The 25,280-nt window shown below is 48.8% G+C and overlaps 2 protein-coding genes across 2 annotated transcripts; one reads left to right on the plus strand and one right to left on the minus strand.

Moving 5' to 3' along the window:
• The first annotated feature begins 6,578 nt into the window (after positions 1–6,578).
• On the plus strand, positions 6,579–11,366 carry Mutyh (mutY DNA glycosylase). Its single transcript, XM_032899741.1, has 15 exons — positions 6,579–6,717; positions 7,771–7,919; positions 7,991–8,030; positions 8,154–8,227; positions 8,333–8,374; positions 8,451–8,522; positions 8,598–8,711; positions 8,789–8,886; positions 8,966–9,110; positions 9,191–9,245; positions 9,388–9,579; positions 9,675–9,811; positions 9,895–10,047; positions 10,243–10,284; positions 11,178–11,366. The coding sequence occupies exons 1-15, from the start codon at positions 6,606–6,608 to the stop codon at positions 11,301–11,303; spliced, it is 1,551 nt and encodes a 516-aa protein (XP_032755632.1). The 5' UTR covers positions 6,579–6,605; the 3' UTR covers positions 11,304–11,366.
• Positions 11,367–11,842: 476 nt separating this feature from the next.
• Hpdl (4-hydroxyphenylpyruvate dioxygenase like) lies at positions 11,843–13,569 on the minus strand. The gene has a single exon (XM_032899748.1). It carries the CDS (start codon positions 13,215–13,217, stop codon positions 12,102–12,104), a length of 1,116 nt encoding a protein of 371 aa, XP_032755639.1. The 5' UTR covers positions 13,218–13,569; the 3' UTR covers positions 11,843–12,101.
• Between the last annotated feature and the right edge of the window lie 11,711 nt (positions 13,570–25,280).

Consider the following 25,280-nt stretch of genomic DNA (forward strand, 5'->3'; position numbering starts at 1 on the left):
GATGGCAAGGAAGAACCAAGATGATTGAATTTGACTCGTCGTAAAGCCGGTAGGTAGTAACAATATCGGAAATCAGTCTGATCCTAGGGAGTGTTCTCTGGCCCCACCGACCTAGATTTCTCCTTATTCAACTATTTCAGTGGGGGAAGTGTCTTTTATTGATATGCAACATTGAAAAAGGTATCTGACTTTGACTCACTGAAAAAGGTATCTGACTTTGACTCTTCTCCCACCCCATTAGTTTATTTATCAAGTTTGTGTTGTGTATAATAAATATACGTGTCGCGGGCCCTGAGGAAACAGAAACGACCTCTCATAGAGGTTTGTGTGTGTGTGTGTGGGGGGGTGTTCTTTTTTAAGATAGGTCTCAGCCTGGAGCAGAACCACACACCTTTAATATCAGCACTAGGAGGCAGAGCAAATACCAGGACAGCCAGTGGCTACATAGAGAAAGATTCTTTCTCAAAACAACACAAAACAAACAAAAACCAAAAAACAACAACAAAGATAGGAACTCAATGGCTGGCTTCAAACTTCTCTTAAAAGAATTTTAAAACAAGGCTGGGTGCATGACATTAATCTCATCGTTCAGGAGGCAGAGGCAGAGGCAGAGGCAGGTAGAGCTCTGAGTTCAAGGCCAGCCTGGTGAGCTCCAGAACAGCCGGGACTGCACAGAGAAACTCCAAACAACAACAACAAAACAATGTCCACACCTGGAGTGCTGGGTTATAGGTGTGTACAACCACTCTGGTTTGACTTTTTAAAAAACATTTGTTACTTTTAATTATGTGGGTGATTTCTGTGTGGGTTTGCTTTTGTGACTGCAGGTGCTCATGGAGGCAGCAGGCATTGGATCCTACAGTCCTCTAATCCCCCTCTACCCCTAGCCTAGGCTGATGTTAAGGCTGGTCTGTGAGCAGTCCAACGTGGATGCAATGAACAAAATTCATAAGAGCCTCCACTGGGCAGCCACGTGGTATCTGGGGATGGAACACAGGACTTCATGTACCCTAGATAGTCACTAACTGACCCACATCTCCACTCAAAGTTGTGGGTCTTTTTTAACTTTTACTTTTTGTTTAATATAATGCCTGTTTTCGTGTATATATGTATGTATACAGTGTCCCTGTGCCCATGTTTGTTTAATGTATCTGAATATTTTCCTGAATATATGTATATGCACAGGGAGGATCCCTGGTGCCCATGAGGCTGAAAGACGGTGTTGGATTCCCTGGGACTAGAGTTACAGACGATTGTGAGGTGCTGGAAATCCAACTGTGTGCCGTCTGCTCTAATGCCATTAACCACTGAGCTGTCTTTTCACCTCCTAGGCTTGTGGGTTTTTTTTTTAGATGAAACCTGAGTTCATAGCCCTCCTGCTTAGCTTCCAAGGTGCTGTTTTACTTAAAGTTGAATAAAAAGACATTGATTAAAAGAATCACAAGTAAATTTGACATTACAATTGGTATAAAAGTTGCAATGGAGAATGCCAGGTATGGTGGTGGCAAAGCCATAAACCTTAGTACTCAGAACGTAGAGTTCCCAGCCAGCCAAGGCTGCATAGTGAGACCCTGTGAAAAGTAAAATAAAGGTAGACAGCTGGAACACAGTGATGGGATGTGACTCTGGCCTCTGGATATCAAAGCACAGTGCATGCTAGGCTGGACTGGAAGGAATGAAGCTTACTCAGGCTGGTGGGTTCGCAGGATCTCAGCCTAAGTGAGTGCACAAGAAACAGCCTTCTCCTGGAGACAGTTTTCAGTGAAACAGTTCTCCTTTATTGGGGGGTAATGAGCTATATAAAACCTTGGGGAGTGAGTAGGAATTTTCAGGGTGAATATACATTATTGACTGGTGCCAATGTGAATACATAATGTTTCATTTGTGTACAGAGTAATTCCAGGTGCTTACTGGATGTTTCCTTATAGGGAGAGAAGTTTAACCTGTAATTTGGCCACCAGTCTACCTGGCTACCTCAAGGGTGGTGGAGGTGGGGGTCATAAGGCTTACATGCTCTGGGATATGCAGGCCCAGGACAAGGAGGAATATAGTCCTCCTCCTGCCAGGGTTTGGACATTCCTTGACCTCACTCTTGTACTGGTCTGGCTCCCACAGTCGCATGTCTTTCCCATTGAACAAGACCCTAGGGCATTGATTCATAGATCTTCAAAGTGATACCAATAGGAATCTCTAAGAGTCAATAGTGTGACCTGAAAGCTCTCCAGAAGCTACTTTATGATTCTACCCAACCTCCCCATCTTCCCTCACCTCATGTCCTACCTTTCATCTACTCTTGGATGCATTACAACACACTAGATTGCTTGCAGTGCCACAAACATGCTGGCCAGTCTCTTCAGGGCTCATCCACTGTCTTGTTTGAGACAGGGTCTCGCTTTGTAGGCCTGGCTAGACTGGAACTTACTGTGTAGACCAGACTAGTCTGGAAATCATAGATATCTGCTTGCCTCTGCCTTCCAAGTGCCTGCATTAAAGAAGTGCCACCATGCCTCCAAAAGATTTTAATTATTTCTGTTTTGTTTTTTGAGATAGGGTTCTCTGTGTAGCTCTGGCTGCCCTGAAACCTGTTCTGAAGACTCAGAGATCCACCTGCCTCTGCCTCCCCACTGCTGGGATTAAAGGTGACCCCTGATACCCTGTGATCTTTTTTTAAAAATTAAAACATTTGTATTCTTTTTCTAGCACTTTTACACACTCCGCTTGAGGTACTTTTCCTCTTAAGGCCAATAATTACTTTATTTATTTATTTATTTATTTATTTATTTTTTTTGGTTCTTTTTTTCGGAGCTGGGGACCGAACCCAGGGCCTTGCGCTTCCTAGGTAAGCGCTCTACCGCTGAGCTAAATCCCCAGCCCCTAATTATTTTTTTGCCTTTTCAATACTGGGTTTCTTTGTAGCTCTGACTGTCCTGGAACTTGCTCTGTAGATCAGACTGGCCTTGAACTCACAGAGATCTGCCTGCCTCTGCCTCCCAGTGCTGGGATTAAAGGTGTATGTCACTACCAGCCAGCTAGTTCTTTCTTTCTTTCTTTCTTTTTTTTTTTTAAAGATTTTATTTATTTAATGTATGTTTTAGACACACCAGAAGATGGCATCAGATCCCATTACAGATGGTTGTGAGCCACCATGTGGTTGCTGGGAATTGAACTCAGGACCTCTGGAAGAGCAGTCAATGCTCTTAATTGTTGAGCCATCTCTCCAGCCCTAGTTACTTCTTTTAAGTATCTTATACAATTTGTCTATGTGTATTGTTCATTGTCTGCCTCTGTTAGAATATACATTGTCTTCCGGCAGCAGCCATCAGCGTTTGCTGAGGCGCCAAGGATCTCTGCACCCATCATGGCCTCCCAAAGCTCCTTGGGGGGCAAAAAGGTAGTTCATTTCAACAGAAGTGCAAAGCCAGTGTTCAGAGTCTCACCCCCAGTAGATTTCTTTTTAGGCATATTTAAGCACAGCACATTTTTCGGTCAGTTATTTCCTGGTGATCGATGACTCAACACCATGTGTACAATAAAACTTAAGACATCAAAATCCTTTGCAAAGTACACGTGAGCTCATCCATAGAGATGGTTCAAACATTGACAAGCTCATGATAAGTGTCCTCTGTAGGTCCTGCCCTCGGGTAGATTGGTTGGCACACACTAGGCAGTCTATAAATATTTGTTCAAGGATGTATGGGAAGCCATTGAACAGTTCCCATATGGAAGTGACAAAAAGCATTACCAGGTGTGTTTTCTTTTGTGATGTTGTCTCACCCGGGCTGGAGTAGCCCTCAGGCTCACTGTCCAGCTGAAGATGACCTTGAGGTGCTCAACCTCCTGGCTTCTCCTAAATACTGGGATTACGGCTGCCAACCCAGAAGCAGTGATCATGTCTTGCTTTCTCCCGCAGAGAACAGGCTGTAGGAGGAATTGTGAAAGTGAGCGAGTGTGTCGAGGAAGTTGGTGATGATGGGAATGTGTGCTCTTTAGTACTGTAGGCGTGGTCTGGGGACCAGGAGGCCTTCACGTAAAGTGGGGGGGGGGAGGCAGACCAAATAGAGGGAAGTTTGTGCATTCACCCACCCCCCAAAGTTGAAAGGGTTATTTGATGAAAATGAGGTGGTGGAGTAGGGGGGAGACTATTAAACAGGTTTGGTAGGATTGCAGCACAGCAGAGATGAGATCAAATTGCTTCACTCTTTAAGCCTCTGCGTCCTCAGCTGAATGGAAGTACTAGTCCCTGCCTGCTGGAGCCATGGCTCGACCGATCAGTCTAGTAAAGCACTTCCTGGGCTTGAGCTAACAGTAAGCACCCCCTCTAAGTGTCGGGTACTTTAAAAAAGTCCCTTCTACTCACTGTGTCTGTTCTAATCTGTGTGTTGTATGCGTGTGAGCCCCATGCATGCCATGGTCATCAGGCACCTGTATCTGCTCTGCGACCCTGCTGTTCCCTGCTTGTAACGTTTTTTGCAATCAGAGAAAAGATAGCCAGGAAAACAGGCTGGCAGCAGTCAGCCTGTTGTATTTTCATGACTAATGGCCAGCCAGTAACATTTACTAGCCCAGGAAGTGATTTGGATTGAAAATAGTCCATCTGCCTTCTTTCATTAACTTGCCATCTGCTCTCAAGCAAATCTTTTCCCCTCATTCTTGGTTTCTCATTTCTGTGAAGTGAACTAGGTGGTTACAAATGGTTAGTATAACTAGGCTAGATATCTAAGCAGACAGACTTCCGACTTATGTCATACTCCTAGACACCCCAAACAACCCATAACCATACATACATGGTGGTAGGTATCAGATAGATACGAGTGCTCCTTTGGTTTAGGCCCAGCCCTGCCCTGCCCCTCTACTCTTTGTCTCTCATTCCCTGAAGTCACTTACTCATCTTCTTTGGTCATACGCCCGTGCCATGGTTAGCTAAGACTATCTCACGGGTATTAGTTACTGCTCTGTTTCTCAGAAAAGACATCATGACCAAGGCAACTATTATTAAAAACAAAAACCAAGCATTTAACTGGGGACTTGCTCATATATAGTTTCATAGGTTTAGTCAATGATTATCATAGTAGGAAGCAGTGACTGAGAACTTTGCATCTAGACGGCAAAGAAAGACAGACCTTGCCGTGGTTGAGCTTTTATAAACTTAAAAGCCCACCGCCAGAGACACACATGCTCCAACAAGGCCACACCTCATAGTCCTGCCCAGACCATCCCACTAACTGGGGACAAAGCGTCAAATAAGATCCTATGGGGACCATTCTCATCCAGACAACTGTAGGCATCTTGAAAGGGCTGAAGGAAAGCTAGACACTGTCCTTGGTAGGGTTTCCATTGCTGCAATGAAACACTGACCAAAAGAGCAAGCTGCGGAGAAAGGGGTTTATTCAGCTTACACTTCCACATTGCTGTTCATCACTGAAGGAAGTCAGGACAGGAACTGAAACAGGAAAGGATCCTAGAGGCAAGAGCTGATGCAGAGGCCATGGAGGGGTGCTGCTTACTGACTTGCTCCACATGCTGTGCTCAGCCTGCTTTCCTATAGAACCCAGACCGCCAGCCCAGGGAGGGCAGGTGGGCCCTGCTCCACTGATCACTAATTGAGAAAATGCCTTACAGCTGGGTCTCATGAGGCATTTCCTCAACAGAGGCTCCTCCCTCTCTGAATTCTAGCTTGTGTCAGATTGACACAAAAACCAAGCCAGTACAGGCATGTTGGGTATAGTTGTGCATGTGTGGGACGTAGAGATAGGAGGATATATTGCGGCTTTCTAAAGGAGTAGAGCTGATAGAATACATGTTAAGAGGGGATTTATTGGAGTGGCTTCCAGGCTGTGGTCTAAGTAGTTCGGCAATGGCTATCTCCTGATGGAAAGGCCAAGAATCTGGTGGTTGTTCAGTCTAGGAGACCGGATGTCTCTGCAGTCCCAATCTGCTGAAGTCGCTGGTGGTCTTCAGTCTACGTCCGAATCCTGGAGTAGGTCTAGTACCAGGGGAAGAATGCCTCAGCAGCAGGTAGATAAACTTGCCAGCAAGAGTGAGGGCAAGCAGGCAAAAAGCAAGTTTCTCCCTCTTCATCCTTTAATGTGGGTACCACCAAGAGGGATGGCCCAGGGTTATGAAGTGTTCTTCGACCTCAATCCAATCAAGAAAATTCCTCACAGGCCTACCCAACTGTTTGGGTTTTAGTTGCTAGATGTAGTCAAGTTGAATATCCATCACAGGAGACCAGGAGTACGAAGCCAGTCTGGGCCACATAAGTGAGACCCTGCTTCAAAAGTCAAAAAAAAAAAAAAAGGGGGAGGGCTGGAGAAATGGTTCGGCCTTTAAAGGCACTGCCTTTCCTTATAGCAGAGTTCAGTTCCTAGCACGCAACCGACAGCTCACAAACAACTATAACTCCAGTTTCAGGACACCCTTTTCTAGCCTCTGAGGGTTAGCACGTGGTACCTACATGCATGCATGCAGACAAAAGACAAAAAAAGAAAAAGCGCTAGACATTCTGAGTGGCCTAGGAAGAGTTGGCTATAATTCCTGCAGGACTTCCAAGAGCGAGCCTCACTGTGGCTGACCACATTGGCTACACCTGTCTGTTCCAGGTCATCATGAAGAAGTTACGAGCATCTGTAAGGAGTCACAAGAAGCAACCAGCCAACCACAAGATAAGGGGAAAATGTGCTCTTAGCAGCAGCCAGGCCAAACCTTCTGGCCTCGATGGTAAGGAGCTTGGCCCTCACCAGGGTTTCAAGGGACTGGTTTCACTGGCCAGAAAAGAGGGCAGGTTCCGGCTTGCTGTGTACCAAGGAATTCATTAAGAAGCAAATTCTAACTGTGTTGCTGTGTAACTTTGGGCCAGCTGCTCTGGGTGTTTTACTACCAGTAGAATAGGACAGTTTCTTTTCCACGTTTCTTCTCTGTCCTGTGGCTTTCATGGGATCAAATGAGTTTATAAGCCTGAATGTGATTGATAAATAGGGACGTCCCCTGCATAGGTACATAATCTGCCTAAGTAAAACTGTTGAATTCTTGTTTGTGGCTGACAGAAAACAATGACTCTGACAAAACGAAAGCTAGAGATTTGGTCAAGGCTTCGCACCAACTAGAACTCTGGTCTGATTGCAGTTCTAAAGCCTGAGCGAGAGGCGAGAGTAGGAGAGGCCCCGAGTGGGAACAGATTTCTCCAGGTTGCTGTGCTCTGGGTCCCTGCTGCTCCTGTGTGAAAACGATCTGTGAAAAAGCCTGCAGACAGCTCAGCCTGAAAAAGCTTTTGCCACACAAACCTAATGACCTCAGTTTGATCTCCAGGACCCATAGAAAGGCAGAAAGAGAGAACAGACTCCGAGAAAGCGGCCCTCTGACCTCCACATGTACCATGGCACTCATGTCCATATATCACATCCGACATACACAATGAAATAAGAAGTAAAACTGAAGAGCCAGGCGTGGTGATCGCCCTTGTAATCCCAGCACTTGGAAGGTTGAGACAGGATTAGGAGTTCAAAACCAGCCTTGGCTGCATAGCAAGTCAGAATCCAGCCTGGAGTGTATGAGACCCTGTTGAGGCCTTGCCTCAGAAAACTGACAAGGGTTTGGAGAGGTGACTCAGCCATCAGACAGTTCACAACTTCTGAGAACTCCAGCTCCAGGGAATCAGAGACCTTGGACACACACACACACACACACACACACACACACACACACACACACACACACACAGAGTTAAAAATAATTCTAAAAAAAGATCCCTGAGTCCTCCTGGCTGTCCTGCAGGCCTGGCCAAGCAGAAGAGAGAGGAATTACTGAAGACCTCTGTCTCTCCATATCACCTCTTCAGTGACATGGCCGATGTCACAGCTTTCCGAAGGAACCTGCTCAGCTGGTATGACCAAGAGAAGCGTGACCTCCCTTGGAGAAAACGGGTACGTGGGACAGCGACGTGGGACGTGGAGCTGGCACCTCGCCCTGTTTTCACCTTTGGTTTTGTTGACAGGTAAAGGAGGAGGCCGACTTGGACAGGAGAGCCTATGCGGGTCAGTATAAAGGTTGCTCTGCCTGTGCATCCTTGGGCTTAGGGGTTGTCCTCAAGTTTGAGGGCTAAGAGCTTGGAGCCAGGGTGAGTCAGCAGTGATCTCACAGTAATCCCCCTTCCCCAGTCTGGGTGTCAGAGGTCATGCTGCAGCAGACCCAAGTTGCCACAGTGATCGACTATTATACCCGATGGATGCAGGTGATGCCAGGGAGGGGAGGGAGAGCTGGCCAGACCCCGGGAAAGGCTTCCTCCCTCACCCTCATTCTTGACCTTATTTCTTTTTCGCCTGTCTTGGGTCTACAGAAGTGGCCAACGCTTCAAGACCTGGCCAGCGCTTCCCTGGAGGTGAGAACCACCCTTGGGTAGGGGGAATAGAAACAACTGAGGGACAGACCACTGAGCTTCTGCCCTCCACCTACAGGAGGTGAACCAGCTCTGGTCTGGCCTGGGCTACTATTCTCGAGGTCGTCGGCTCCAAGAAGGAGCTAGGAAGGTGAGTGGGTGGGTGCACTGAAAAATAGCCCAGTGTTCCCAGATATCTTAAAACTGAGCTTCCTGCTCCAATTAGGTGGTAGAGGAGCTAGGAGGCCACGTGCCACGTACAGCAGAGACCCTGCAGCAGCTCCTGCCTGGGGTGGGGCGGTACACGGCTGGAGCCATCGCTTCTATTGCCTTTGACCAGGTAAGCCCATAGCCCAGCTCTCCTCATGTGAACTCCCCTTCCTCCAAGTCTAGTCTGACTCTCAGGCGCCTCTGCAGGTAACCGGTGTGGTGGATGGGAACGTCATACGGGTGCTGTGCCGTGTCCGCGCCATTGGTGCTGATCCCACCAGCACCTTTGTCTCTCATCACCTCTGGTAGGATAATGGGGTGATGGGAAGTTGGGGAGGGTCTGCTTAAGGGGCCTTTGCTTACAGAAGTGCTCCTTACTTTTAGGGACTTAGCCCAGCAGCTAGTGGACCCAGCCCGGCCTGGGGACTTCAACCAAGCAGCCATGGAGCTGGGAGCCACAGTGTGTACCCCACAGCGCCCTCTCTGCAGCCATTGCCCTGTGCAGAGTTTATGCCGGGCACACCAGAGGGTGAGCCTCCAGGGGAAGAGGTATTAGCGCATCCTAGTATGTGACCCTTGTGCCATGTCACCCTCTTCTATGTCTCTCAGGTGGGACAGGGACGGCTCTCAGCCTTGCCAGGCAGTTCTGACATAGAGGAGTGCGGTGAGCACCAGCCCTAACCCCAGCCTTTCGGGGAGCTGCCTTTCCAAGCCTGAGTATGATTCTGCAGTGGGACTAAGCCTCCCCCAGTGCTTAGCACCTAAGGCTCCTCGGCCTGAACAGGGCTGGGGTTCTTTGTTTCCAGCTCTCAACACTAGACAGTGCCAGCTTTGCCTCCCTTCCACAAACCCCTGGGACCCCAACATGGGAGTGGCCAACTTCCCTCGAAAGGCCAGCCGCAGGCCTCCCAGGGAGGAGTACTCTGCCACCTGTGTTGTGGAGCAGCCCGGAGCCACTGGGGGTCCCCTCATCCTCCTGGTGCAAAGGCCTAACTCAGGTACCCAAATATTGTGGTTGGAGGGCAGTGTCCTGAGCAGGAGAGGAGTTAGGAGAGGCAGGAGAGGAGGCTGACTCCTGTCTGGCTGCCATCAGGTCTGCTGGCAGGACTGTGGGAGTTCCCGTCTGTCACCTTGGAGCCCTCAGGACAGCATCAGCACAAAGCGCTACTGCAGGAGCTGCAGCGCTGGTCTGCACCCCTCCCCACCACTCCTCTCCAGCACCTGGGGGAGGTAGGTTAGCAAAGGTGCCAGGAACGAGGGATTCTGCGGTCACGTTCACAGACCTCGGTCAGTCTCTTCCTCCCACCCCCCAGGTGATCCACGTCTTCTCTCACATCAAACTGACGTATCAGGTATACAGTCTGGCTCTCGAAGGACAGACCCCAGCAAGCACTACACCTCCTGGCGCTCGATGGTTGACCTGGGAGGAATTCCGCAATGCAGCGGTGTCTACTGCCATGAAAAAGGCACCACCTTTGTTGTCTTCGCTGTCCTCTTGTCTGTCTCTTACATGCTTCATATGAACTCATTACTGTGTGACTGAAAAAGAATTGAACAACATTGCTGCGGCTGCCCATAGGCTGGGGTGGAACTCGGGGTCTGGGGTCTTTCTGTAGAAGGTGCCAGCCCTGTCTTGTTCCCTCCCCCTCCATCTTTGTTAGGTGTTCCGCGTGTATGAGGAACATCGGCGAGGGACCTGCAAGGTGAGTCTCAAAGGTTCATCCTGCCATCTTCCCCCAGGCCCGCTTCTGTCGACATTCTGGGGTGAATATTATCCGTTCCAGGTTTTGCTGGAAGCAGAGGGACAGTTTGTAAACTGGGGGCTGATTGTCAGTGTAGACTACAGGGTAGGGGGACAAGAACAATTGGAGCGGTCTCTCTGTCAAAGGTATGCCAAGCGTTTGTGCTAGCTTTTGTGGGGTATTTGTAGGGAGCCGTCTGTGAGAAAAGAATTAAGAAAGGCTGCTAATTTGGGTCGGGGGAGGGGAGTCAGCAGTGACTGGAACATGGTGGAGTCTGAAGTGTGGAAGGAGCTGGAAAAGGTGGGGCTCTGCCTCAGTCAGCCAGGCCATGAAATCATGTGTATGTGTGTGTGTATGTATGTATGTATGTATGTGTGTGTATACATACATTCAGTGCAGTGCCCACTGAGGCTGGAGGAGGGCATTGGACGCCCTGGATTTGATGTTATAGGTGGCTGAGAGCTACCTATACTGGGTCCCCAACTCAGATCCCCTGTAAGAGCAGCATACATTCTTAACCACTGAGCCATTCCTCCATCCTCACGATGAAGCTGAATATGGCCTTGAACTTCTGATCCTCCTTCATGCTGGGATCCTAGGCACACGCCCACCACACCATTTTATCCAACACTAGGATTCAAACCTAGGGTTCTGTGTGTGAGGCAAACCTTCAGTCAACCGAGCTATGCCCCCAGCCCACCTTTGTGGGCAAAGTTTTCTTGGACCTTTTAGGGAGTCGATCAAAGGGGTTGATCAAAGGCAGTTGGAAATTTCTCCCTACTCTCCCTACTCCCTAGAGTGGGTAGAAGAGTCCCTGGTGTCCTCATTACCTCCCACCTTTGAATTTTGCACAGGGTTCCAAAAGGCCCCAGGTGTGTACTCCATCAAGCCGGAAAAAACCCAGCCGGGGACAGCAAGTCCTGGATCGTTTCTTTCAGCGTCATATCCCCACACACAAATCCAACAGTACTACCCAGTGATACCCTGCCATTCCCACCCCAAATCCAGTCTAATAAAATACTTATTTTTGTAGTCCCTTTGGAGAACCTTCTGCACTTTCTCTAGACCTTCACTTAAGTTTGAGGGACTCAAAAGATGTTAAAGTCAGCTTGGTCTGACTTCCTCTGGCTGAGCTCCTAGACAGCTCTGGGGGCTAGAGGCATCCTGACCGGATGTTCTTCCTCAGAAAAGAGCAAGGGCAGCTGGAGGGAGCGTGTCAGTGCTGACCTCCATCAGGCCCATCTGGGTCTCAGGTCAGCTCTGATTGGCACTGAGCATCACCTTACACAGGCAGTTGGGCTAATGCTGGTCTATTAGTCTGCACCTGCAACAGGTGCTCCCTAGGGAGGTCAGCACAAAGGGAGATTTGTCTTCAATCCATTCCTCACAAACAGAATCATTCACTCAGGGTACATGTCACATGTGATGAAACATCAGAAGCAAAAGGACCGACAGTCGCCAAACTTGCAGGGTGGTTGGGAGGGAAATGCAGGAAGAAGACACACACAGAGGCTCGGGATCCAGGTGGTGTCCTATGGCCTGTTCCTTTATTTACATTACCTAAACGTGTTAGACATTTTAGGGATTGTTACTATTTTAAATCCCATCTCAGGGACTGCTTGGGATGAGATCACACTGCCCCTGAGGGAATGATAGCCTTTCTATTTGGGTGTAATTCTGTGGAGGTGTGGTCCTGCGGGATGTGTCAGTTCCAGCAGGCCTGTGCTGGACTCCTCAGAACACCAAGGACAAGTGGCAACTCCCATTTCTAGCTGGGGTTAGGTTCCCTGAGCCCTGGCAGCTTCCTCTTGCACCGACTGCCATAGTGCACGAATGTTGTTCTGGCCAAAGCCTGTGGCCCCCTGTCTCTCAATCAGTTCCAGGAAGAAAGTGTCCTCATCAAAGAGGGACTTGGTGAAGACTTGAAGCAAAAACTCATCTTTATCTCCATCTAGCAGGATTCCCTGCCGTTCTAGAAAGCTAGGCTTGTGCCCTGAGGCTAAGATTTGTTCCTCTTTGCCGGGCTGCTGGTAATAAGCTTCAGGAGGAGTCAGGAGCCGGCCTCCCGCCTTCGCCATTCCTTCAGAAGCATCTATGATGTTAGGAGTGTACAGTCCTACGTGCTGCAGGCCTGGCCCTCCATGCCGGGTTAGAAATTGTTCTACCTGGTCCTGTTCGCTGGTGAGTCCCGGGAGGGACTCTGCTAGCACGAGGGTGGGGACAGTACTATTTGGCAGAGTCTGCAAGGCTGTAAGCCGCAGTCCCCCTCGCCCAGACCCTGCAGCCACCTTGAGGCCCAGCTCCGGATCCTCACCTGGGCTCAGCGGTAAATGATGAAACCCTAGGCAGTTGTGGAACCAACGCATAAGTGTAGGGGAGCTGCCCGAGGTGCAGGCCAAGGTCAAGTGGTCCACGTGGCTGACCCAGCCCGGGCCAGGAGTGCAAGGCAGAGGTCTGAACCCGGGCAGGAAAGACCCGCGATAGCCAGCACGCTGCAGCAAGGTAAGGCTTAGATTACCAGCCGGAGAGCTGACCACTGTGTAGGTGGCTGTGCCCTGTGCATCTCTCACCCTAGTGGGTGGTACCGGCATGATGCAGCCGCGAGCCGCCAGTGCCCGGGCGGCGCCGTCCACATCCTCCACGTCGAAGCACAGGTTCGTTGCGCTGGGCACCGAGTGATGCGGGTCCAGGCCATACAGTGGCTCCCGCGGCCCCGTACCCTCATTCACTAGAAAGACAGCGTCCCCGCTGCGCAGGGCCAGCTGTCTCCAGCCGCCTGCTTCCCGCACAGCCAGGGGCTGGAAGCCGAAGACGCGTTGTAAGTCTCTCGCTAGGGGCTGCCCAGCCGGCACATGGAAGGCGATGTGACACAGACGGCGGGCGGGCGCAGCCATGGCGAGCCCAATTGCCAGCCACCCGGATCTGTTTTCTGGGGCCGCTCACTCGTTTAGAATTCAAAGACTCTTACTCCAGGACTAACTGTTGGAAGCCGGCGGAGTCCTGGTCCATCCGAAGAGCGCGTTCTTTAGTCTTTTCTGAGACTACGAACAGAGGTCACGAAGTCAAACTTTGGGGGACTGATCCTTGCTGCTGCGCCACCTCAACCAGAAGCCGGCCGAGGACCACAGGTTCTGTGGGGTGAATTGTATGAGAACCACGCGGACGCTGTGCGGAGCGGACGAGGAGGTCGGGGTGGAGCCTGAGACTCCGCCTTTCACACTCCCTCCCGCCCAGGACCTGTCTCCCGGAGTACCGCGGGGACGAAGGGCAGTTCCTTCCCAGGGCCTTGGACCAGGTCACACCCTTGGGCAATGAGCCACCCCTTCCGGGGGCCCGGGAAGTCACAATAGCCACCTTCACTCTGTGCCAGGCGCACTCTTCTCGCGACCTCAGAGCTAAGGACTGCCCTGGTGGGGGAGGAGCCCCAATCCTTTCTCTACAAACGGTGAATTTTCTTTACAATTCCAAAGTTTGCGTCCAAGTCCAGGCTCTGTTAACGTTTTACTTTTTATTTTTAATATTAAAATATTTTCAGTTACAGATTTTCAATCCCCAAACGGGGCGGAGAAATTGATAGAAAAGCAAGCATTTACATCTCCGTCTGGCAATCCCCACTTCACCTGACTCTTCAATTCTCCTTCTAAGTCTAAGTGAGATTTGGAGGGGTTAGAAAACTACTAAAACGCTGCTGTCGTGTTTTGTTTATTCTTTCTGTCAGGAATTACTGCTCCTCGCCTTAATAGGTCTCCAAGAACAGCTCGGGACTTCCTAAAGATAGCAGCCTGGGGAACTCAAGATGTGTGAGATCACTAGAATGAGGAAACGGGAAGTCTTGTGGGACCTGAGCTGGAAGGTCCTTGAAGCAGGGTTAGATAGAGGACGTTGAAGGGGTAAAACGTGAAAGAAAACCTCAGAGAAGATGCAAGCCAGACTCGGAACAATTGTGCTGAGAAGACATTTGGGAAGGTCACCATGCCCAGAAATTCCTCAGTCAGGCAGTGAGAGAAGGCTAGGGGGACTAGACTTAGACAAGAAGGCTTGTCAAGGTGTTCAGGATTGCAAGCAGGAGGTCAACACCTCTTCCTCTGACCAGTGATCAGGAGAACATGGATTCCAGAGCTAAGTAGACCTGGGTTAGAAATCTATTGCTAACATCTCACAGGACTTTGGTCATGTTGGATAATTTCTCAAAGTTTCCTTATCTACAAAAATGGGATTTCCCTCACTCCAAGGCTAAGGATCAATATCTAAGGTCTTGCACAGGCTGGGCAAGCACCCTACTTAATTACCCGTCACCTGTAACCCAGATTGCTGTGGTTGAGACACTATAAGTGTCCAATCAATCGTAGCTGTAACTATTGTCTTATTTTCATTACACAATGTCAGTGTTACTTCCCAGAAGGTGTTGTGTGACGTCTTTGGAGACATGGAGTGGGCAGAGACTGTGTTGACTTGAGTCAAAGGCAGCCAAGTCAAGGAGCAGCTCTGATAATGGCTCAGAACATGCTATGACTCCTTTCGGGGAGTTTTGGATAGCATTAATACCCGGTTCCCTCCTCCCTAGGGATTGAACTCAGAGCCCTGTGAATGTTAGGTAAATACTCGACCATCAATTTGCTTTCTAGCCCCAGGTCCTTTCTTCTCCCATACTTCAGAGACCTCAGCTTCATCTGTCTCCATTGCTAGACTTGAAGCTCTGTGGAAAGTAAGGGGACTGCCTTAGGGAGGGGCGTGTCCTAGTTACAGCCCAGCCTTACAGTTTTCTTGAATTCAACCCTGCTTCCTAGTGAGGGTGATAGTGAATGATAAAATGGAAGAGGAAATGCCCCTAGTACTAAATCCTAGATTGTGCTCATTTTCATTTTTCAGGCATATACAGCTGAGGAATGGAAACCTAGCAAATGGATAAGGCTGTAACACGTGAACCTGGTTATGTAGGGCTGGACTGAAGTGGCTGACACAACCAAGAGGGTCACAGAAAGACTAGCCTCAATGGCAGGACATTGTAGGACCATGTAGGAAGGCCCTGGTTTTGGTGGATTCTGAGGCCTGAAAATACTGCTGTGAATACTGGGATGAGGGGGTTTTTTTGTTTTGTTTTGTTTGTTTGTTTTTTTAAGATTTATTTACTTTATATAAGCACATTGTAGCTATCTTCAGACACACCAGAAGAGGGCATCAGATCTCATTACAGATGGTTGTGAGCCACCATGTGGTCGCTGGGATTTGAACTCAGGACCTGTGGAAGAGCAGTCAGTGCCCTTAACCACTGAGCCATCTCTCCATCCCCCATGCCTTGAGTTTTATACTCAGGGCTCTATAATGTATACCCTCCAAGCCTTTGCTTTCAAGGGCTCCAAGTACAGAAAAGTGAGTATAAATAAGGCCACTGGCACTTAGCACCCCACGCGCTTAGGAAGGAGACTGCAAGGATTATGAAGATTAAGTGGATATGGTGGGTTTGGCTGGAAATGTGGTGTCCTGAAAAATTGTCGTATTTGACACAGGTTAACAGTTTGGGTTTTCAAGGAACAGTGAAGGTAGATGTAGCTGTGGATGTTGGTCCTCTGTGGTGTACAAAACACCACCCACTTAGGGCTCTGGGGAACCTTCACAAGACGTCATCTTAATGACGATTACCCTCCTGCTGGGGCTACTTGTGTTGGGGTCAGCAAGAGTGAAGCGGAACGGAGGACGCCACTGGAAAGCAAGCTGTCGGGCAAGGAAGCAAGGTCGTGGGATTGCGGGAGCTTCCTGCCTTGTAAATCCGCTAGGTCAGGTGAGGTAGGGGAGAGCTTGGGCTGTGGAGAGCGGAGTCCAAGCCATAGAACAGCGCCTAGCCTGCAGGTCTCGACCCTAAACCTGGCGGACAGCAGTAGCTCGCTCGGCTTGCTAGATCTTCCCGGCTCTAGCTCCGGGTCCTCTGCTCAGGGACACAGCCTCGAAAGGCCGGGTCCGGCGGCGCGCCCCGGGCCCACCCAGCAGCTACTTTGATGACCTCCCCGGTCTTCTCAGTGCTCTTTTACCTTTCCCTTCCGCCGGAAGCGGCTCCGCAGTTTTGGGTCCGCCCCCTTTCCCCTCGCTTGACTGCCGAGGGTTGGCCCAGGAAAACCTCAGGGAAGGTGACCTTAATTTTTTTTTTCCAAGTTGTGCATATACAAAGACCATACATATTTACTAACGAATTAAAGCAACAATGACAAAATGTACAAATCTCATGTAGCCCAGACTGGTCTCTAATCCGTTTGTAACTGAGATCACTGTTACTGAAGATCCTACCTCCAGAGTGCTGGGATTATATGTGTGCACCGCATTTGGTTTATGAAATGCTGGGAATGGAACATGGAACCTAAGACCGTATGCGTGCTAGGCAAGCATGCCACAGCTGGGCTTACATCCCCAGCCCCAACTGACTGGGTTTTTGTTGTTTTGTTTCTCGAGACAGGGTTTTTTTGTGTATCCCCGCTGCCCTGGAACTGGTTCTGTAACCAGGCTGGCCTTGAAATCAGAGATCCACCTGCTTCTGTCTCCTGAGTGCTGGGATTAAGGGCGTGGGCCACCACGGCCCAGCCCAATTTAACTTTTTTTTTAAAGGTTTATTTATTTTATGAGTACACTGTAGCTGTCTTCATGCACACCAGAAGAGTGTGTCAGATCCCATTACAGATGGTTGTGAGCCACCGTGTGGTTGCTGGGAATTGAACTCAGGACCTCTGGAAGAGCAGTCAGTGCTCTTATCTGCTGAGCCATCTCTCCAGCCCCCCAATTTAACTTTTAAAAGTGTATAGTTAGATGGGAGTAAGAATATTAAAGCCAGGGGAGAAGCATCCCTGACTTCTTCACTTTTGGAACAGACCCCTAAGTGGAAGGAGCCAGGCAGGAGCGAGGGGAGAAAAGAAAGCAGGCTTTACCTCGGTGTAGCTCCAAGGCTCCCTAGCATACTAGAAGCCCTGGATTAATACCCCAAACAGCAAAACTAAAATAGAGAGTCAAATACTGTACAATTCCACTTACGTGAGGTCTATTCTGAAGTTGTTACCATCGTAGACACAGATGAACGGTGGCCTCCAGACAGAGGAGGAGAAATATGGAGTTGGGATCTTAGGAGTACAGTTTCAGTTGTGTGGTGGTGGCCACACGCTTGAACAATATCCTGTGTTTATTATTTCTTTGAAACAGGGTCTAACTCTGTAGCCCAGGCCAACCTCAACTTCCTGGCAGCCTTCCTAGCTCAGCCTTCCAACACTAGGATCACGAGTGCCAGGCACGAAATACGGCTCCACATGTATGTATGTGCCAGCACCTGTGTGTCACAGACAGGTGGGAAGTGGAAGACAACGTCCAGAAATTCTGGTTGACCACTGTGTGTTCTGGGCTGGAGCTCAGGTTTGGTGGCAAGGGCCCTTACCTGCCGAGCTCTCTTGCTGGTCCAGTGGTCATTTTAAAACTACACACGCCAGCTAGACCAGTTGACACAAGCCTGCAACCCCAGCTGCTCGAGAGGCTAATTCAGACTTTCAGAACGTATTTAAGGACAGTTGGGCACTTGGCTAGCATGTATGCGGACCCAGATTCTATCTCCAGTACCGCATAAAATAATAAAGAGCACTTATGTGCACCGGTAGGTAAGTACTTTAATAGCTTGGGTAAATTTACTCAAGTTGTCTGCAATGTGCTAATGCGACTTTTCCCCGACACTCCGCCTTATAAAGCTCCGACGTCATCAGTGGATTTTATGTTGTTCAGTACTTGATTTTCAGCCCTTACCGCCATGGAACGGTTTGATAGAGTTGACCATTCGCTCCTTCCTGTCTCCGTCCCAGTTTCCACGATGCCATGCCCACTTCCCCACTGGCCCTGTTGCATCTCCACTGCCAGCTTTTGTGCGTCCTCTTTACACAGGCAGAGTCTCTATAGCCTCGGTTGGTCTTGAGCTCACATACTGAGAATGACCCTGAACTCCAGATCCTCCTGCCTCTACACCCAAGTGCTGAGGCGTCCCTCGTGCTTAACCTGTTTGCCTGTTCTCATATCCTAGCTGTTTTCCGCCCTCCTGCAGAGTCTCTCTTGCTAACAGTATTTAACTGCTTTTTTGCTCTTCCAGCATGGATGTCTCACAGGTCCCTCAAATCCACCAAACCCAACACCATACTCTTATCTTCCTGGCAGCTGCCCAAGCCAGAGACCTGCATGTGACAGATCCCCTCCTAACAGCCCAGTCCTCACCTCGAGGTACCGCCTGGTCCTCCCGGTCCTGTTTCTGCAGTGCCTCAGAAGCCATGAGATTTTTCCTCTCTGTCTCCACTGGTTTGCATAACTGAAGCAGTACAATAACCTCTTAATTGCCTTCTTGGACTAAGTTTGCTCTTGAGTAAGAACTGAGAGAAGAAGTCTAGTTTCCTGCCCTGCTTGAAATTCCTCAGTAAGTTCTGACTGCTCTTAGGCTCAGGGCAGAACTATTTCTGGTCACAAATTAGGCCCTGATGACCTCCCCCCCAAATCCATTTCCCACTTCTGTCGTTATGGTAATGAATGAGCTCCTCCAGCCTTTAAATTAAATGTATTTACTTTGTGTATGCGGTGCGTATAGACTTTAGGTCTGTTCTTAGCACGTTGCATGTATGGAGGTCAGAGGACTATCTTGGGGAGCTGGTTCTCTCCTTTCATCATGTGGATCCTGGGGAATCAAACTCAGATCCTCAGGCTTGGCAGCAGGCCCCCGACCTGCTGAGCCCTCTCGCTGGCCTACACCTGCTTAGTGTTTGTTTGTTTGTTTGTTTTAGTAGAGGGGGGAGAAGTAAAGGAGGCCGGTCATGGGCTTGTGGAGGGAAGGGGGCAGATGGGGAGAGAAGGGTCAGGGAAGAGGGGGAAAGAGCGGAGAAGAGTAAGGGCAAGAGAGAGCAAGAGCAGTATTTGTTATTAATATCCTCATTCCCCCATGTTGTAATTAGATCCTGGGAGGTTTTATGTGCTTACCACCCGGAGCTCTTGTCTTTGCTGCCTGAATATTTTCCCTTTGACCTGGTAAACATTTTCTCAATCAGTAGATCTCGGCATAAATCCCAGTTTCCAGAAATATCTTCTCAGATCCTTGGGACTTCTGCCTAGTGTCTAGCATAAGAGCTGGTGTGTGTCAAGAGGTCAGTGAATATTTATGAATGAACCAACCAAATAAAGCCCTTAAGGGCCAAATAGGTCTTTCCAAAGCTGCAGTTTTTCTTTTGACCTCTAGGTGTCACCATTGGCCTCATTTTAACCAGCTCTTGCCCTGGTTTCCAGGAGAGGGGTGGGTCTGGTCTACCCACTGGGCAAGCTGGGAGGAGTGATGGAGAAGCCAGATTCTTCTCCTAGGTTTGAAATTGCCCTCATCCCTGGAAAGGCTGCTTGGGTAGGATGGTGACTAACCATCCTAGATTCTCCAGGCCTGAATTTTAGACACTTCAAAGGAAACTGAATGCTAAACCTAAGACAGAGCCTGGCTGTGTCACAATGACTACTCTCATACAGGATAGCTGGAAACTCAGGAGAGTGACTGGGAACTCACGTGCACCAATGTTGTCCTAACTTCCCAAATTGCTCAGATTACAGGCATGGGCCACCAAGCCAAGCAAAGATCCATGCCTCTAATCTCAGCCCTGGGGAGGCAGAGGCAGGTGGATCTCTGTGAGTTTGAGGCCAATCTGGTCTACATACTGAGTTATGGCTAGCCAGGGCTACATAACTAAACCCTGCCTGGAAACAAACTGAGACAATCCCAGAAAAATTGAGATTATGTTTATGTCACGGTTCTAACACTCATCCAGAGTTTGAGTTCATTAAATCATCACAACAAAAGGGCAAGGCGGGGTTGGGGATTTAGCTCAGTGGTAGAGCGCTTGCCTAGCAAGCGCAAGGCCCTGGGTTCGGTCCCCAGCTCCAAAAAAAAAGAAAAAAAAAAAAAAAAAAAAAAAAAAAAAAAAAAAGGGCAAGGCCAAACTCCTCTTCCTCTCAGATATACTGTACAATTTATCTATTCATTCAAAAGTTGTATTTTACTTATTGTTGTTGTTGTTGGTGGTGGTGGTGGTGGTGGTGGTGGTGGTGGTGGGTGTGTGTGTGTGTGTGTGTGTGTGTGTGTGTGTGTGTAGGTTGGAGGACATCCTTTGGGAGTCAGGCCTCTCCTTCCACCATGGGTTCTGGGATTGAACTCAGGTCATCAGCCTTGCACGGTAAGCACTTTCACCCACTGAGCCATCTCAATGGCTTCTGTTGAGTTTGGCTACAATTCAGTATTAAACAAGAACTGGTCGTCTACAGATTGAGTGCTGAGTTGGATGGACAGTGGTCACACAGTAGTCAGACAGCTTCATATCCACTCCCTGGGACATACCATAAGCCACATTTTGTATCTTTTCATGTTAAAAAACAAAATTCAAACACCTTTCAAACATTTTTCATTAATTAATTGAAATAGGATATCTCCTTGTAGTCCTGGCTATCCTGAAACTTACTGTATAGACCAGGCTGGCCTTGAACTCATACAGTTCCATCTTCCTCCGCCTCCACTGTAGTTAAGGGTGTGTGCCACGAAGCCTAGCATGGCCCTGACTTCCCCTGAGGATAGACTACGCTGTGGAAGTGTAAGTCAAATAACCCTTTCTCCCAGAATGCTTATAGTCTTGGTATTTCATCACAACAATAGAAACCTTAAGACAATGACCTTGAGAAAGTCATTGAACCCCCAAAAACTAACTTCCTCAACTGACAGAGATAATATGTTTATGTCGCAGGTTTATTCTGAGGTCTAAGTTGGCTGAGCTATGTGTTTAATGCCACAGACATTTACTGAGCAGTTACTGCATGGCCAATCAGGCCTAAGTTGTGTTGTATGCACAGCGTGAGCTCCTGTGGCCTTGTGTATTATGTGCTCTCATTGTCTGAGCTCTAAGAGGGAAAGGCTGGGGCTTTAGTAAGTTGCCCAGAGTCTCAGAGCTGTCGAATGGTGGGCTGGGGTTTGAGGCCCGGGCAGTAGGCTCTGGTTAGTTCCCAAGCACTGTCTACTAAGCCAGGACACCATATGGAGCAGGCTGAATAATGAATAGTTATTATGCTCATTGTAATTTAGCCTTAAGTGCTTTTTATATCCACGGTGCTAAGTGTTAATTATTAGTGTATTTGGATGCAACATTTATCCTTTTTGTTCCTATTTTTTTTCCACAGCCATGGCAACAAAGGGCCCTGTACTCTCTATAGAGGAGTACCCTGCCTTTGTCCGATCCAGCCCGGTGCTCCGTCTCTGCAAACAACAAAAGATGTGGCCACCCGGCTGGCTTCCCCACCCCCACTCAGAGCGCTAAGCGAGACTGAGGCAGGTACAGATGAGCAGACCAGGAGCAGGGCTCACAAGTGAGGTCATGCTTAATAAACTTGATTAATTTCTTTGAGCAGCAGCCATGCAAGAGGACAAGGGTGAAACAAGAGACAGTAATTCATCCTGATTTTGAGGCGCGAGAATACGGCTACGACCGCAGAGATTTCCTGAAGATGTGAGTCTGGTGGGGCTCAGCCTTGGAAGCAGCAGGACAATTCAGTAACAGGACGTGTTTGCTCATGATGACTTAGTGAAAAGGTGACCCGTCCTGGGGACAGAACATGGACTCTCTAAGTCTCCTGCTTGGATCCCTTGAAAGGCATCCTCAGCATTCCAGGCTGGTAACAGTAAAGACAACCTTAGCCGTAACACTGTGTAAAGAGTGCTTTAAGAGAGTCTAAGAAAACTGGACATGGTGGCTCACCCCTTTAATCCCAGCACTTGGGGAGGCAGAGGTAGGTGGAGCTCTGTGAGTTCAAGGCCAGCCTGGTCTACAGAGGGAGTTCCAGGACAGGGACAGCCAGGGCTACATCAAAAATCCTGAGACAGAAAAGTGTGTGTGTGTGTGTGTGTGTGTGTGTGTGTGTGTGTGTGTGTGTGTGTGTTACTTATATACAACAGGGGCTCTAACACCTAGGCCCCTGGCAGGCTCGCCCCACTCTCAGTTGTCTGTATCATACCTGAGTTTAGTGGAATGTCTCTATACAACAGGGGCTCTAACACCTAGGCCCCCAGCAGGCTCGCCCCACTCTCAGTTGTCTGTATCATACCTGAGTTTAGTGGAATGTCCTTCCAGCAGGCAGGAGGCCTCTCCAGGCAGGACCCACAACTGACCCAGTCTTCCAGTGGAGTTGGAGTAAGAAACCGTAGGCTCCTCAGTGCCCCTCGCTTTGAGCATGCTCAGGGCCCTGCACTTTGGCTCCTATGCCCACACCGTGGAGGAAGACCCCTAGAGGACTCCAGGTTGTGTCCTTACCTTCTCTTCTAGCCCCGTGGTCAGTACGAATCTCTCATATTGTTCCCATTCTTCTTGCAGATATTGGTGTGGGAGTGAGGCTGTGCTGTGGTCTTTCCCGGTGAGATTCCTAGGATTGTCTTAGGCACGTCTAGTCGCTTTAACAGAATGTCATAGACTGGACAGCGTAAACGCTGTTCTTCCAGTCGAGCCTGAGATCAAGGTGCTGCCATCTACTTGATAGGATTTCATATGGCAGAAAGGGGCCAGAGAGCCGCCTGGGCCGTTTTGTAAAAGCGCTAATCCCTTTGATGAAAGTTTTACCCTTCACCCGCCCCCTCCTCAAAGGCCCCATCTCCTGAGCTTTTTACCTTGGTGGTTAGGATTTTACTTTGGTGGCTAGATTTCATCAACAGCAAAGATGACATCATGGAGAACTAGGAATCTTGTCCTTAATGGCACCCCGTCTTCTAACCCTGGAGGCTATGTTAATGCTATGTCTCCTCAGGAAAGGTCAATCATGGTCATTACCTGAGCCATTTGGATCACAATTTTCATGACTGTGTAGAAAGCACCCTTGCTGATAAGATCAGGGTAGCTTTGTGATTTTTTTGTGGGCCCCTTCCTAGATTAAAAGTTTCTTTGGTGCTGTGAAGGACCCGGGCCTTGTACACACAGCAGGTGTGCCCTGTACCACTGAGGTAGAGCCTCATTCCCCAAATTAAAAATATTTTATGATATTATTAACTATTTCCTGTGTGTGTGTGTGGTGTGTGTGCTGGCTTGCATGCTGCAGCGCGCATGTTACTGCAAGAGGACAACTTGCAGGAGCCACCTTTTCAACCATCTGGGCTCCAGGAACCCAGCAGGCGATCAGTCTTTGTGGTAAGCGCCCCTATCTGCCGAACCACCTCCCCAGCTCTCAAGTTATATTTTTAACCAAATGGGCATAAGGTTTAAAATATTATAAGTAGGGCACTATTGGCTTAAGGGATAGCTCTTCTTCAAGCATACTGAAGTGTTTTTGTGAGTCCTGAGTGCTGGAGGCACTATGACATCCCTGATAGGCTGCCTGTGGGGACGACTCCCAAATGAAACGTTCATCTTCTTTTGCTTTGCTTGGCTTGTTTATCTGAAACGTGGTCTCGCAGAGCCCAAACTGGTCTCAAACTCACAAGCTGAGGATGATCTTGAACTCTTGGTTCAGCTAAGGGTTATTTTTCTCTACCCTGTCACTGGAATGCCAGGTTCCTTCCAGCCTCATTGAAGACAGAGAGGATTTTCCTCAGTCTTGACCTGATAAAAGGCAACATCTGTGATTCAGTGTTGTATCTTAGAACAACACACACACACACACACACACACACACACACACATACACACAAACACACACACACACACACACACACACACACACACACATAAACACACACACACACACACACACACACACACACACACACACACACACACACACACACACACACACACACACACACACACACACACAAAGCAGGTGTCCAAAAAGTCTTTGTTAGGTAAATGAATGAGCGAACAGATCTGTCCGCTCATTATACCCATTAAGATGTTAAGTGTTACTCCAGTTGCTTAAGTAGCCATGAGTTAACTAACTATGGGAGGAGGGAAAGTCTGGACTGTGTAGCATCAGTTCAGTAAGTACAGGCAGCTAATGTGCTATTATTTGCATTTTCTTCACAAAAATAGATTTTTTAGTTTACAATTCTGTGTGTTTTCCATCCAAGATGGAGTTTCTCTGTGTAGCCCTGCATGTGTAGTTCTGGACCTCAGTCTGTAGTCTAGGCTGGCCTGGAACTCAGCGACCCACCTGCCCCTGCCTCCTGAGCGCTGGGATCAAAGGTGTGCTGCCACTGCCACCTAGCTGGTTACTTTGTGGTCATTTAGGGGTGTGGCTTATTCTATGGACCACCCACTGGGTACCTGTTCTGGTCTTCCTATCACGCACCCTCCTGGAACGCAGCCAGAAAGGTTTAGAACTTCATCCCCAGACTTCCTTGCTGCTAGTGTTCTGAGCGGGACTTGGTTCCCTTTAAGCAAATGCAATCACACTGGGCCTGAAAACTGAGTTAAGCAGGGAGATGTGGAAGGGGAGCCTGCGAAGGTTATCTTGCTGCTCCAGATGGCTAGAAGGTGATGCATTCTAGACCTGGACATGCAGGATTTGATGTGACATCCTTCATTTGATGTGACAAAGGCACGTGGTTCCAGAGCTCTAGGGTTCTGTGTGGCCCATTCATCTAGTATTCTCTCACTCTAGTTACTCATCTTCAACGCCCAGCCATGTGCTGTGGAGTGGAGAGCACTTCTGGAAGACTAACTTCCAGATGGTCTTCAGCCCATCTCAGGACACTCATACCTTCCCATAAGCCCTTTCTGTGCAAGGCGGTAAGTTGTTTTCTCTGCTACTGACTCCTAACCAAAGAATTTGGAAGTTACTACACAACCAACAAACTAGCCCATCACTGCATGCATCATTATACAGATGTAACGATACTTATGAATACAGACGTAACGATACTTATGAATACAGATGTAACGATACTTATGAATACAGATGTAACAATACTTATGAATACAGATGTAACAATACTTATGAATACAGATGTAACAATA

This window comes from Rattus rattus, chromosome 1 (genome assembly GCF_011064425.1).
Source record: "Rattus rattus isolate New Zealand chromosome 1, Rrattus_CSIRO_v1, whole genome shotgun sequence".
NCBI classification, from domain to species: domain Eukaryota; kingdom Metazoa; phylum Chordata; class Mammalia; order Rodentia; family Muridae; genus Rattus; species Rattus rattus.